Source organism: Tachypleus tridentatus, chromosome 13 (assembly GCF_004210375.1).
Source record: "Tachypleus tridentatus isolate NWPU-2018 chromosome 13, ASM421037v1, whole genome shotgun sequence".
Classification (NCBI taxonomy): Eukaryota; Metazoa; Arthropoda; class Merostomata; order Xiphosura; family Limulidae; genus Tachypleus; species Tachypleus tridentatus.
This window is the reverse complement of record NC_134837.1, coordinates 114,628,851-114,644,170: the sequence shown is the minus strand read 5'-3', so window position 1 is coordinate 114,644,170 and position 15,320 is coordinate 114,628,851. Positions and strand designations below refer to the sequence as shown.

The 15,320-nt window shown below is 31.5% G+C and overlaps 1 protein-coding gene across 2 annotated transcripts in view; it reads left to right on the top strand.

Annotated features, from left to right (window-relative positions):
* Window positions 1–8,432, top strand: part of LOC143239715 (RNA-binding protein 26-like) — an 80,193-nt gene extending 71,761 nt beyond the window's left edge. For both annotated transcript variants that reach the window (XM_076481127.1, XM_076481126.1), the window contains one exon: window positions 7,562–8,432. In XM_076481127.1, the coding sequence (XP_076337242.1) occupies window positions 7,562–7,633 (72 nt within the window). In that variant the 3' untranslated portion in view covers window positions 7,634–8,432. The remainder of the gene's footprint in view (window positions 1–7,561) is intronic.
* Window positions 8,433–15,320: the final 6,888 nt, after the last annotated feature.

Below are 15,320 nucleotides of genomic sequence, written 5' to 3'. Positions count from 1 at the left end.
CTAGTATTTGTTCTGAATAGTCCTTGTGCAGTGATTTTTCATGCTAAGATGAAAATTGCTTTTCTTCATTTTAAAAATCTCATTTCATTTTTGTAATCCCCAAAACCTCATAAATGTTTCAAATGTTTGTTTTCATGAAAACTATATATTTTATTTTTTCTACTATACATAACAATGGTCAATCTGACCGATGTTATAATTACTAAAAGAAAACCAACGTAATCTAAATGACTTCAGATTGTAAGGTGAAACTACATTCATTTATCTTAAGTAGCTTTAAAATTATAACAGTATACATCTATTTATATTTAAATTTTATTGTCCTTAGAACCATGTCTAACTCCTAATTGTTCCATTGTAAGTTGTAAATTACTTTTGGTAATTTGGAGGTTATGTTTTATATTAGTGCATGCCTCATGAAATTTTTTATTTACTTTACCCATTCTAACCTTAATAAATCTATCCTTACATTACTTTTATATTAATGAATTATCATGTAAAACCAAAATTAAAATTCTTGTCTGAATCTTGTTTTTTTGATTGTCAACAACACTTAAACCTATTGTTTTATACTAATGGTATTGATGTACTAAATTTTTATTTAATTGAATAATGTACTAATAAAAAACTTAGAATTTTAGTGTGCAAAAAGTAAAAACATTTTCCCTGACTATCACAGCTTTTCTGTTTTACTTATGTGACAAGAACTGTTACAAAATCATCCAAGCCAATGGTTATCTTTCCCATGGGAATGAAACTTGTACTGAGTGTGAAAGTGACAATTTTCCATTTGGGAAAACATTATATAATATTTAATTTCACAGATGAAAACCTTGACTTTCTCTTTTATAAATAGTGTAGAATTAAACTTAAGAAAGAAGTATTAATTAATTCTGAAAGAGAGGGTAGAACAGGTAGATATGGCAAGAAGGGTTTGATTTACTATCTGATGGCTTTGTAACCAAATGACATTGAAGACTATAAAAATTATGGTTTGTTGAAGCAGTGACAATTTTATAGTGAGTAATTTATATTAAATTTTGTGCTTATTGGAGGGGTGCTGAAGATAGAGGAGTTGCAGAGAGCAAATATATCACATGTTACACTAGGGAAAATTCAATATTTTTTTAAAATATTGCCTTATAAAATTAAAAACTTAAAACATTATAATACTATTAAAATATCAATTATTAACTATGATTTTATGCTATACTAATTGGTATAACATAGTTTTATTAATAAATATATACTTTTAAAATATCAATTATTAGCTATGATTTTATGCTATACTAATTGGTATAAATAGAAATATGTATTAATAAATATATACTATTAAAATATCAATTATTAGCTATGATTTTATACTATATTAATTGGTATAACATAGAAAGTTTTATTAATAAATATATACTTTTAAAAACCAATTATTAGCTATGATTTTATGCTATACTAATTGGTATAACATAGTTTTATTAATAAATATATACTTTTAAAATATCAATTATTAGCTATGATTTTATGCTATACTAATTGGTATAACATAGTTTTATTAATAAATATATACTGGTAAAATATCAATTATTGACAATGTGTTTATACTACAGGGGTAGAAATATTCTAAATTTTTAGCAGGACACCTCAAAATTGTCACTGGACATTACCAAAAACAAGAAATCAAGTAGAAACAATTATTATATAAAACAGAATCATTTTATTTATGGCACTGAAACATTATTTCAAAGCAAGTGGCAACAAGCCTTGTATCCATTAAAAATGACACATCAATCAAACTGGTAGACTTAGTCATCCAGCACTAATACATCAGCTGATGTAGACTCAGTATTTCTATTGTCTCTATGTGTGTGAGTTCCATGTGGACTCACAAATCGTCTGGTTTTTTTTTACTGTCCTTCCACCAGAATTCTACAGACTTGCACAGTAATTCTGTGCTTGCAAGATCACAGGTCTTATTCTTAGCTAATTTTATTGTCATCAAGTCATTAAGAGAATCATTTATTAGTTTGGACTGCCAGTCATCCTTAATAACTGCCATCTGGGAAAATCCACGTTCTGGTTCAGCAGATGACATGGAAATCACCTGCATGAGGCATACCAAGGCCAACACTGTTGATTCAGGGAAAGGTTTACCATCCTCAACAGTAATTTGACTTAACATGTGGGCCCACAATCCATTTGCACTACTAGCCAGGGACTCATCTGATTTGGCAAGTCTTGTGGCTTTGAGTAGTGTCTCGTGTAACTCAACTTGGCAAATATCAGTTGCAATGTTGAAACCCTTAGCTTCTGGCAGGGCACCAAAGTGGTCCAATAGTGTCTGGAGTTCATTATGGCCATAAGATGACAATGCTTCCTTGCTTTTAGGTCAGTTGCTTGGTTCAAAAATTTGAAAGGCACCAATAAAATTCTTATCAAATTCTTTAAATCTCTCATTCAGATATGTGACAATTTTACCTATGAAGATGGCAGTTTCTTCAACCATAGATTGAGCAACTGTCTCTTTTGTGGCACATTTTGAGCCTCTGGCCCTTGTCTGACCACTAATAGCAATCACCTTTCCTCTAAGTAACCACCTGCCAGTTTGTTCACATGTTGTGAGCTCTAACAATTTTCTGGGATCTCTCAACATGATTCATATTGCCCAGCTTCTCTTTGCAAACAGCAAGTTTGTCAGAAACAATGTTCACAGTAGCAGAATTGTCTTTCATTTTGAGACTAAGAGATGTCAAAACAGACAGAACTGCCAAGAGTATGTCCATGTACAGGATGAATTTAAGGCTTGTCAAAGTACTGTATAATCCTGCAGCTTTCTGTCCACATTCCCCGAAGTCATGCAGCTTTACTTGATACAAATGCTCTGCTAAAGCTGGCCAGTTATGAGAAACTGACTCCAGAGCATGCTCTTTGTAGGCCACCCACCGGGTTCCTGTCCCTTTTGTTGGCTTTCTAGCAACAATGTTGTTGGCTTTACCAGCTTCTTTGAGGCCAGCCCAGTTCTGTGGCGAACTGTCATAAAACTTCCATAGGTTTTCTGAAAAGGTTTGGATACTATCAAGGTAAGGGATATCCTTGATGGTCTTCTTAATTGCAAGTTCCAATCTATGACTAACACAGTGGATCCTTATCAAATAAGGTTTTTGCACCTTGAATCTGTTGACAAGTCCTTTATATGTGCCAAAATTGACAGCTGCCCCATAAGCTGTCAAGCATACAATTGATTCAAGCCAGTCAGGAAACTTGCCATATATGGACAATGCTGGAAGTACAAAAAATTAGTACCCAATATTAGTTACTTTCTGTAATGATAATAATAAAAAAAATGTAAATTTGTACTTTGGTAAATTCAATTGCTCCATTATCTATTACGCTAGTTGTGTTAGGTTAAGCTCCATTTTTGTCAGTGGTGAATACATGGTTCTTCTTGGTTTAAATCAATTGAAAAATTCTTGAGTTTTCACTGATGTATATTAATAATGGAATGACTATGTAAACCTAAATTAAAACACAAATGTACATGAAATATTGTCCATTTTAATTTTTCTTAATTAGGAATTCAGGATAAATCCAGAAAATTCTTATCCCAGGTAATTAAGAAACCTTTACCTGAACTAAGTGCTTGTAGCAAGTGTTCAGAATCAGCCTTCTCAACTGACTGCAGATACAGGAAGTGGATTACTGGGTAACAGTCACTGTCCAAATAACTTACATTGACTATCTCCTGCTCAATGTTGGCAGTGTCTGTTGAGCCGTCAGTCATAATGCCAAAGAATAATGAGGTGTGCAGATGAGATCTGACATTAATTCTAATTGTTTCTGCAATATACTTCATAAAGATAACTGCTTGTTTGTCATTGGCATAATGTTCTGTTAAGTTCATACCAAAGTTGTGCTCCTGCAGCAACAGAAGCTCTTGAAAATTGCTGAATGGTTTGGCATTCAAAGCCATATAAAGGGCAGTCCTGAACAGTACAAGTAAATGATCTTTCTCTGTCTGGTTAAGTTTGCTCAATTCTTTCATCATGGGAGTTAAATCAGGTGTTTCTTTTGCTGTCTTAGCTTGACAACTTAGACTGTGGGTGTGACTGTTTTCATGCTTCTTAACAGCACTTACTCTAAAGTTGGAAGATCCTGTTATGAAGGTGTTCTTCTTCCTTCCACAATTTTGGTCATATTCCTGACAAATTGAGCAAAATATCAGTCCGGTAGCATTATTAAACTCCAGCTATGGTCGGCCTCTATTCCATTCATCCTGGAAATGACGAGTAGGCTTAGCGCCAGTACTAGCAGTAACAGTTTTTCCTTTAACACTTGGGCTTGGGTCAACAAGCTTGGTTTTTTTTTTTAAAGTTGCTTTTTTTTTGTCTTAAATTAAATCTTAAATATTGCAAGTTATTTTCCACTCATTATAGAATATACTTTTAAGCAAAATCTTTGGGCTGTGCCTACACAGCTTTTGCCTCACTTATTTTAGAGGGGACGATGTATTTGAGTCCAATATGTTAGGAATATGACCACCAGTCACGATGTTCGGTGATAGATGGAAAAGTGCCAGTCAAACTTGTTTTTTTAACTGACATGTCCGGCTTTAAATCGAAAATTTTGAACCCTGTACTATACTAACTGATATACTAAAGTTTTATTTATAACGTTTTTAATGTCACTAAAACATCATGGTATGCAGTAAATGATGCCTATCATAATATGGTTCATTAAAATGTAAGTTTTTGATTATTATTATATTCAGTTATTCCAGCTATTCAAGTAATTAAATTATTGCTACAATGCTTGTTTGCCAGTGTTACAAATTCTGAAGTACTTACCAAAGGGATGGCAATTGGCTGGTTGAACCAACATTTTTTTTTTACTTCTTGTACATACCATGATTTGAGAACATTTATTATAATTTATATCATAATTTCATATCAAATATCATAATTTATTAAATCTTGTAATGTTTAAGGTTTTCACCAAACTCGTTAGTGGTTATGTATAAAGCACATTTTAAATTTTATTTTCTTATCACTTGGATATTCTACATGACGTACATAAAAAATGTATACTTTTCTAACATTTTACAAACACTTGAATGTCTATCTAACTATAAGAGCAGAATGTTATACTAGTGAAGTGCTGTTATGTAATTATTGACAGCTGATCAAATCAATAGAATAATTTCTTTTAACAAACTACATGTAATTTTAACTGGTTGAGAATACTGTAGAATAATTAGTCAACCAACTGTGTTTCTGATAAAATTTAGTTGAATGGATGGCATCTGCTTGTTAGAAGCATAAGCGTGTAATGGGCGACATTTCAAAAGTCTTCTGCCTTTCATCTTCTGTTTCTTACAGAATACACTTTTTTTTTCATTAATGGACATAATTAAACTGAAATTTGCATTGGTTCATGGTTTTGAGTGTAGGTTAAATATTAATCAATGTTACTGCTCATTTCTATAGAAATGTGAACTTTAAAAATATGATTCTAGTACACCTTCTTCTGGACCACTTTCTACCATTTAACCCATTGTGACATGATTCTAATTAATTATACTTGGCATGAGATGTTATATTAGACCTGTTGTGTTTCTTAACACTCAGTTCCTTGTATAGTTTGAAGAATCAGCAGAATGTGTGTAATAATGATTTTCTAATCACAGTATTTGCCTGTCTGATGAGTTCTGGATTGAGTTATGAAACATATAATTGGAAATGGATGTGGTGAACATAGTATGGTTGGAATACTGTTATTATTCACTCTTCTAGTTATAGGAAATCTAAGGGACCAGATAAAAAATGCAGATAGAAATTTAATAGGCCTGATACTAATGTCTAGTATTAATGGAGATTTACATGCATATCATCAAGAGAAGATGATGCAATGTGCTTATTCCTACCATTAAATGTGTCACATATAATAATAAAAATGTCTAGTATTAATGGAGATTCACATGATATCATCAAGAGAAGATGATGCAATGTGCTTATTGCTACCATTAAATGTGTCACATATAATAATAAAAATGTTTAGTATTAATGGAGATTCACATGATATCATCAAGAGAAGATGATGCAATGTGCTTATTGCTACCATTAAATGTGTTACATATAATAATGATACCAATTAGTATAGTGTAGAATAAGAGTTAATAGTAAGTAATACATCTTTCTATTTATACCAATTAGTATAGCATAAAACCATAGTTAATAATTGATATTTTAATAGTATTATAATGTTTTAAGTTTTTAATTTTATAAGGCAATATTTGAAAAAAATATTGAATTTTCCCTAGCGTAACATGTGATATATTTGCTCTCTGCAACTCCTCTATCTTCAGCACCCCTCCAATAAGCACAAAATTTATTATAAATTACCCACTATAAAATTGTCACTGCTTCAACAAACCATAATTTTTATAGTCTTCAATTTCATTTGGTTACAAAGCCATCAGATAGTAAATCAAACCCTTCTTGCCATATCTACCTGTTCTACCCTCTCTTTCAGAATTAATTAATACTTCTTAAGTTTAATTCTACACTATTTATAAAAGAGAAAGTCAAGGTTTTCATCTGTGAAATTAAATACTATGTAATGTTTTCCCAAATGGAAAATCTCCATATGTACATGGTAATGACATGGTTACTGTTGTGTTCTAGTCGGAATATCTCCATATGTACATGGTAATGATATGGTTACTGTTGTGTTCTTGTAGAAATATCTGTATACATGATAACAATGTGGCTACTGTCATGTTTTAGAAGGAATGTCACTGTGTATGGTAATAATATGGTTACTGTCATGTGTTAGAAGGAATATCTGCATCTACAAGATATTACTGTTGTGTTCTGGTAGGAATATCTCTATGTACATGGTAATAATACGGTTACTGTCATGCTTTAGAAGGAATATCTGTATATACATGGTTATAATATTGTTACTAGACATGTACTAGCACTACTTATAAATATGTATATCAGTTGTTTTGTTGTGTATTTTATTAGTATGTTTAATAATAAGATCATTTAGAAAGACTATAAATTTATTATGACTATCTTGAGTTGAACAATTTCAGAGATATGATCAGTGATGTGGTTGGTACCAAACATGTCAAGTGAACCCAAAACTCTAAACTCACAATTTATCACTCCAACACACATTATATAGATTAACAACAATGTTTAGTTTACTTGGATATTCAGAATATTTGAAAACCCTCATTGATTATTTTAGTGACATTCAGTTTAATCCTAATTTTGATTGATTAATTGTTCAGATAATGAAACAATAATCAATTTTCTTAGATAATCGATTACCTTGCTCAGCTATTAGTATGACTAGTGTGTTTATATTATATTACAGAATTTATCTTAACAGTCAGTATAACTACATTTTTATGATACAGATTTGACATTAACAGTCAGTATGGCTAGTGTGTTTACAGTACATAGGTTATGAGTCCACATTAACAGTCAGCTTAAATTCTGTGTGTATAATACCAACTCACAGTTTAAGTTAAATTGGATTTTTTTTCTTTCTCTTGTAGAATGTAGAAGATCTCTTCTTGGGAGATGATGAAGACGATGAAGATAGTGAGGCTAGATCCTGGCGTCGATGACTTTGAAGTTTTCAGTTTGCCAGAATTGTTTCACATTACCAACAGTTTTTGTACATAGTTTCTCAGAAATGAATGTATTTGTAACACCTGTACAATGTTGCTTTTAAACATTTTTACAAAACAGTATGTTTCTTATCTGGAATTTGTAGTTCTTGTATTTCACCAAACTTATTTTGTTTTTTGCTCTCATTCAATATTTCATGGTATATAAATACTTGCAACTGTGTATCAGTAATGTGGTAACAAAAGGAAGCATTCATAATGTGAAATATTACACAGTAGAGGTAACTGATGAATATACAGTAGTTTAACTTTTGAAAAATGAATTAAGAAAAACAGTGACAGAGTTTTAGTAGTTAGTGGATTTGTGTTTAAAACTAGTTACAAAACAGTGACAGAATTTTAGTAGTTATTTTTATAATAAATTATCTCCTTAATCAGAAATTTAATCATCAGACGTCTTGAAGTCCTGTCCAAAAATTAGACCTTATTTTTAATTTTATGTATTTGTTTCGTGTATTATTTTTGTGATAATTGCATTACTGCTTCATGTAATATCTTATTTTTTTGGTTAAGGATGTTGCATATAAAAATTATTGCAATGAAATAAAAACAAAGAAATGCCTCAAAAGACACACAGAAAAGAGAAAAAAAAGAATGAGAAAAAAATTGTTAAAAAAAGGCAAGTATGAGCAAAAGAAAAAAAAGAAAAAAAAAAAAAAAGCTAGGAATTTTACTGCATCCAACTTTTGAAAATAAAGAATATCCCTCTAGTGTTGGGAAGGGAAAACAAAACAAATCGTGAAAGAGATGGCCAACAATGCAACACTTGTTCTCAAAGGTTTATTTCATATTTGTTTGACCTCATACAAGCTTTCTTTTTCATGTTTATATGGTTATCAGGTGAGATTAATGATGTGATACAATCATTTGTTTCATGTTTATGTAATTATTGAGTGAAATTAGTGCTTTAATACAAAGATTTGATGTATATACAACTGTCAAGTGAAGTGGAATGCCAAATACACATTTTTTTTTCATGTTTATGCAGTTCTAAGGTAACATTGAGTGTGGAGTATTCTCAGGTGCACTGATTTCTCTTAAGAGTGGTATGTTCAATGAAATGTATTACAGTGCCAGATGAGTGATTTGACTTTCAGTTTAAAAAATGAGAAATTGACACAAGGTAGAATGAAATTATTCATGCCATAAAGAAAATAATCAAAGCAAGTATTCATTGAGAACAGCCTCTTTACTGGATATAGAACTTTCTATATTTGTATGTTTTAGAACCTTCTTCAGATTGAGAAACATAGCATTATATACACAAAATGGTAATATCACTCTTAGGCATGTGCACTCTTCAATTGATTCATCATTTCCATTGACAAATAAGAGATAATATCCTTGAACACCACCTTATCCACAAGTGAAAAAGATCACTGTCTACTTTTACATACTTTGTACGACTTTTTCATGAGAAGGTATATATGACATCATCTAGTAATGACCCAACGTAATAGGTAATTAGGGTGATAGGATTGAAGTTAGCTACTTCCTTGAATGACATGCTCCATTAAAATTACATACACCCTTATGTGTAAAAAAAGTTTAAACAATACCTGCACACCACTTTTTTTCTACAATTTTATGCTTTCCCTAACATTAAATTTTCAAACAGTTAAATAACTCCATGCCTTTATAAAGAAATGGCTGTAACTTTATCTTACCCATGTAAAACACACATTACTAATTGAAGTCTGAATAGATAACCCTTTAACAACAATGAAAAAGTTCATCTCTGTAAAAATATCCTTTACTAAAGATACATACACATTTCAACATCATTATACTACAAACTAAATACATTTCAACTGTAAAGTAGTACAGAATGGTTATCAATGTCATACAAAAATATCAGAAGTACAAAAAAATACATTGGTAAGAGCAAAAATATAATTTACGAGAAGAAAAAAATATCTATATAACAAGAAAATACGAAAAATTACAAGATGTGCAGAAATGCAATGTTTTCCATAAAATCAGAAATATAAGATAAAATACTTGATGTCAGATATTAAAAATACATAAAGCATCTGGTGTGGTATCAAGAGTGAGAGAACTTTCCTGGCAGTGCATGTGTTAGAATAATAAATAATTGGAGGTGATTGGAAGTAAGACAGTATCAAAATGTACGTCATAACCTTTTTACATGCATTTTTTTAATTTAATAAAGAAATAAAACAATTTTAATTCTACTGTGTCATGTGATATGCTAGGCTTCAATATCTCCATTTTAAATATTTTTAACTCCAGAAATAGGATCTTCAGACATACAACCAACAAGAATATATCATTTAATCTCCTTACTCGTGAGGTAGAGAGATTTCAAAAAGTTTCTAAAATCCACTAGGGAATCATCTTCCATTTTTCAATTCATTTTGCCCTGGTTATCTACATTATATCTACTTGAGTGATGGATGTGTCTATAACCAGTAGAAAGAGCATGTTACAGTTGGATCTGGATAAATATTTAAGTTACAATCTTTGAGGGTCGTGTACAAATTAGAACTCTTCTATATGTAGTGTACAATAACCTTAACAGTTTATTTTATATCTGGTGATATAAAGATGGTAGTTTTCAAGAAAATATTGTGTCGATTAAAGTTCATGCACCTGTGAGCAACAGAATTTTAACCTAGTTATAGTTTTATAAGACAGATAAAATGTAGTAGTTGGATATAATTGAAGTTGCTAAGATGTGCATGTTTGAAAGGTATACAAGTTATGAATTGGATGACCAGCATAGAAAAAACAAATGGTTTTAATTTTTTTATTAGGATTTTTTTAAGTTACCCTATTTATAACACTAATCCAGTTTTACTGAACTATGTTTCTAACAACCCCCTGATTTTTTCCATCCAGCCACTCTTCTATCCAATTTGCTAACTTATTCCTCACACTTACAGAGGTAATTTATTTATAATCCTTTTAAGTGGTACTTCATCAAATGCTTTCTGAAAATCCAAATACACTAACTCCATGATCATATCTTAAGTAAGAAGTAATCATTTTAAGAAATTTCGAAAGATTTGCAAGACAAAATTTTCTGTTAGTGAAATCATGTTGATCATCCAATAACTTTTAAACTTTATTAAATGGCTTTGCAAGAAATTTTTTATCAGACTTTCCATATCTTTTCCCACAACTAGACATGCAAGACTAGTTGGTCTTTTAGTTACTGGAACAATTTTTATCACCTCCCTTGATAGGTGATATAGCCTCATTGGCTATCTTTCAATCTGTTGTTACCTCTCCACTATTCAATAACTTGCAAAAAATAGTAGCAAGTGGCTAGCATATCTTTAACATCTTTCAAATCTCTTAGGAAATTTTATTGAGACTAGAATCTTATAGTTCTTTAAACACCTCAATTTTTCTTAACCAGCTCAAAATTATTGCAGTTATCTTGTTTCCATTTATTAGCTGTTCAAAATGTATAAGTACTGCTTAAATCTTTGTTAGCAAAAGCTGAAGAGAAAAGAAAATTTAATAGCCCAGCCATCAGATAGGAACCTTTCTTTATTCTAACATTTGTTTAGCCTTAATATATTTGAAGAAGTCCTTACTTTTAATATTGCATTTAGAGCCAATCTTTTCTCATACATCGTTTTTGATGCCCTCATTTCATCTTTCTAAATCTCCTGTCAAAACAGTCAGTTCAAATTTCTTGTGCTTTAATTTTATCTCTTCGTGGTGAGTCAGCCTAGGTTTTATTTGCAGCTATCTTTTTCTTTCTATAAGGAATATGTTTACCTTGCACACTTAAATATTTTCCATATCTGATCTGTGTGTCTGTGTAATTTGGCTGTACAATTTACAAGGGGTAATTCTTGTTGCATCCCTTCAAAATTAATTTTGAAATTTGTAATCAATATATCATTATTTCTTACTTACGTATGCAGCAAAACGTTGAACTGACTAGAGCAATGAAAACTTGTACTCAGATGTACCTCAATTTCCATCCTCTTCATCATTTCTATATTCGAATTTAACAATGAATCTAAAATATCATTATTTCTAGTATATTTCTTGGCCAATTGGTGAAGAAATCCATTTTGAATATTTTCTAGAAACCTTTGTACCTCATGGTTTGTCTCTAACATTTCCCAGTCTATATGTCTGAAATTAGATCACCCATTATTATGAATTTTTCATTAACAGCTCAAATCTCATTGTAAAGTGTCTCTCTAATTTCATCACTATCATTTGGTGGCCTGTATCAAATGTCTGCCAAAAGATTCTACCTCTATATCTTTTAACAGAAACCAAAACCTTGCTACTACACTCTTTTACATCCTCAACTTCAACAGAATGCAACTCGAATTTATATATAAAGCCACTATTTCTATTAAATAATCTGTAAACCTGCATTTCAAGAAATTTGTGTTATCAAAATCATCTATGTTTAACCACGTTTCAGATATTTCCATTATATCAAAATAATTATCCATATTTATCATACAGACTACCTTGTCAAGAAACCACCTACAACCTGTTTATCATTCCATTCTTTCGTTACCTCTTTTGTTTTCCTTTCCTCCATTAGTTCCTCATCTGCAGCCAATGGCTGAAATCTGTTTTGCAATTGAATAGCCTCATTACAACTAGATCCTGGGATTTTCTAAGTATGGAAGACTAGCTATTAATTTTCGCTATTGAATGCTCATTGGTGTAGTAATTGAATTGAAATTAACTGAAACTTGCATCCAAAAAGCGCATATGTAGTTGTCAACACAGCATTGTTAGAGGTTTATGCAAATAACCTCGATCCAATGTTGCAAAAGCAACGTAATGACTTGTTTGTTGAATATGTCAATGTATTTTTGGGTCGAACAGCAGTGAATCTCCACCAAAGATGCCCAACCGATTAAGCAACTATCAAGTTAGTTTTCCCAGAGAACTAAGGTTGTAGCCACCAGTAGATATAGTGTACAGAACCATACAACCTTTAGATAGTAGTTACTCATCTTTAAGTGATTACCCAAAAGAAGAATGATGAACCAAGGGTTTTGTTGACTTTAGATTAGTGACGTAGCAACTCGTATTGATGTCTTTCCATGAATTTCTGGACATGTTGAAAGGTCATTGCTGGCTCAACACGTTAGGTTTGATATCCATTTTATTCGTTTTTTTTATCATCTTACAGTAGGGGTTACATTAGAATGGGTTAGAGCATTTTATGAAGGTTTACACGCGATTCTACATACACTGATGAAAAACACTTGCAATGCTGTATTGTTTGATGTTGCATTGTGCTTATTCATGTGTTTGAATAAAATATTGGTGTATATTTGTCTCTTCTTGTGCATTGAAGGCCTAACTACCTAATCTGAAGTAGATTCACAAGCTGGAAAATACTGTGCAGTAGTACAGAAGATAAAATTTGGATACCATGACTAAAGGATATCATGACTGTGAGAGAGTGAACAATGCTAGATTTATTTATGCTCCAATGAATGAATACTTGACTGCTAAAGAAGAAATGACATTTTCTATAGCAAGATATGTGTATGTGTCAAAGGGTGTAGTGTTAAAGGTGTAGTGTAGTGTTAAGACCAACTAATTATAGCCTCGGTGTTACTTGGTAATTCACTGCACAAACGCGAGATAGGGCAGTGAATTCTCTTCCTGGTAAACACAGAGCTTAATGTATCGAACAATTCAAGTAAAAGCACCACTCTGATCAGTGGACACTTAATTTTTTTTTACTAAACAGGTACAATCTAGGTATGAAAGGAGATCCTTGTATCTCAGAACGGCTGGTATGGATATTAACACTTTTATTGATAAGCAGAGAACAACGTTTTTCGTCATCAAGGAAAGATATCTTTGTTTCTGACTACATCTAAGTCATGTAAATCATAAAACAGATTGTAGACCTGATAAATAATGAATGAACAACAAAACCGAACGAAGGACATTTTTAAGACCCGCGTTAGAAAGAACAGCTAACTGACTGTATTAAAACGTACAAATAACAAGTACAGACGGTTCTATGCCACCAAACAAAATGAACGAGATTACCCTTGTTAACTGTGTCACCCCTGTTAATGCGTGTACGATGAACCTTCCAGTAAATTAATTCCGGGCTGTTCGCCACGCGTTATGTTTGCTTCATTACAACAGCTAAAGTTAAGCTTCGTTACTCTACGTACCCCCCTTTTTTTCAGGGGGAGGATAAATTCTGCTTCTTACAGTTTAGAAAAAAAAATATGTGATTTAATATAGATGTAGTGTGTGCGTTTAGTCAGCCTTCCAAATTTTTATAATTCGTATTAATTGGATGAATAATTTTTTAATTACATATGAAAAATAATGGCCCAGGCCCTCACAACGGTTCAGTTGTATCACTATCGTCATGATAAACAAGTGCATCTATAAATGGATTCAACAGATTAAACTTAATGCATTAATTGTCTAATAAAACAGTTTATTTTTATAAGCAGTATTATCAATTTTGTAATTTTTTTTTAGCTACTGGGCGCATGACGTAATGATCAAGAAAGTTTATAGGAGTTAGTCTATAATTTGACTTCACAATTTCTTGTAAATTCGAGGTTCAGAGAAGTGTCGAGAGTACTCTAAAATTATATCGAGATGTTAGAGCGAATTATGCAATGTTTTAGTTTAAATCGTGACGTAGCCCAAGGAAGTTTAATTTTTACGTCAATGTAGCACAGCTAGTGCCATTTGTTAGCGTGGTTTACAACTGTAATTAACCTGCCAATTGAAGGACAATGTTATAACGACTTTGAAAAACCAATACAAAAATGGCTCACACGACTATATGACCATAGATAGCCCGTTGCATAGCTTTGTGCTATACAACAAACAAACAATGTATGTACATACAGAATCAAATGCATTATTTATTTGTTGTCTTCTCTACTTTTTACGTGTGCAGTCGTTTAAAGTTACCTAAACCTGTGGCCTTGAATGTTTCATCCATTATTTGTCTTATTTTAAATCTAATCCAGTGTTTCTCAGACTTTTCCAGATCGCTATCCCCTTCTCCAGTTCTTCTTTTGGTTGGATATATTAATGCTGACCATACTGTTTTCACTATAGTCGTGTTATTCATTGCAGTAAATACAGTGTGGTAACTTCTTCCTGAATTTTCTGACATATTTTCAGGATAAGTTCCGCTCCCTGGGGGCGAGAAATCATATATGCGAGCCACTTATCTAACATATTAAGACAAATGTCAATGACAGGTCCTTATTCTTAATGGTAAAACAGCAGACTCATGGTACCACGAGCTTTTACAGAAAGCGATTTCACACAACCTCTATCTGAGTGTCAGGTTAAGTTCCAGTTGTGATGTTTAGATATTCTGGTAAATAATAATGCAGATTTTCAAAATTATTTATTAGATTAATATTGTTAAATACTCAGTTGTATGGAAAATGATTACAATATATATTAATACAAAAAATAGCATTTATAATCGATTGTAGCCTTCTTCACAGTGACGAATAACGAGAACAGTGGAAAATAATTTCTAGTTAGCAGAATCTGAATACAGACAGTTACAATAAATACAGCTTGTTTTAGTTTAAATATTAAATCTGAATACAGACAGCTACAATAAATACAACTTGTTTTAGTTTAAATATTAAATTGG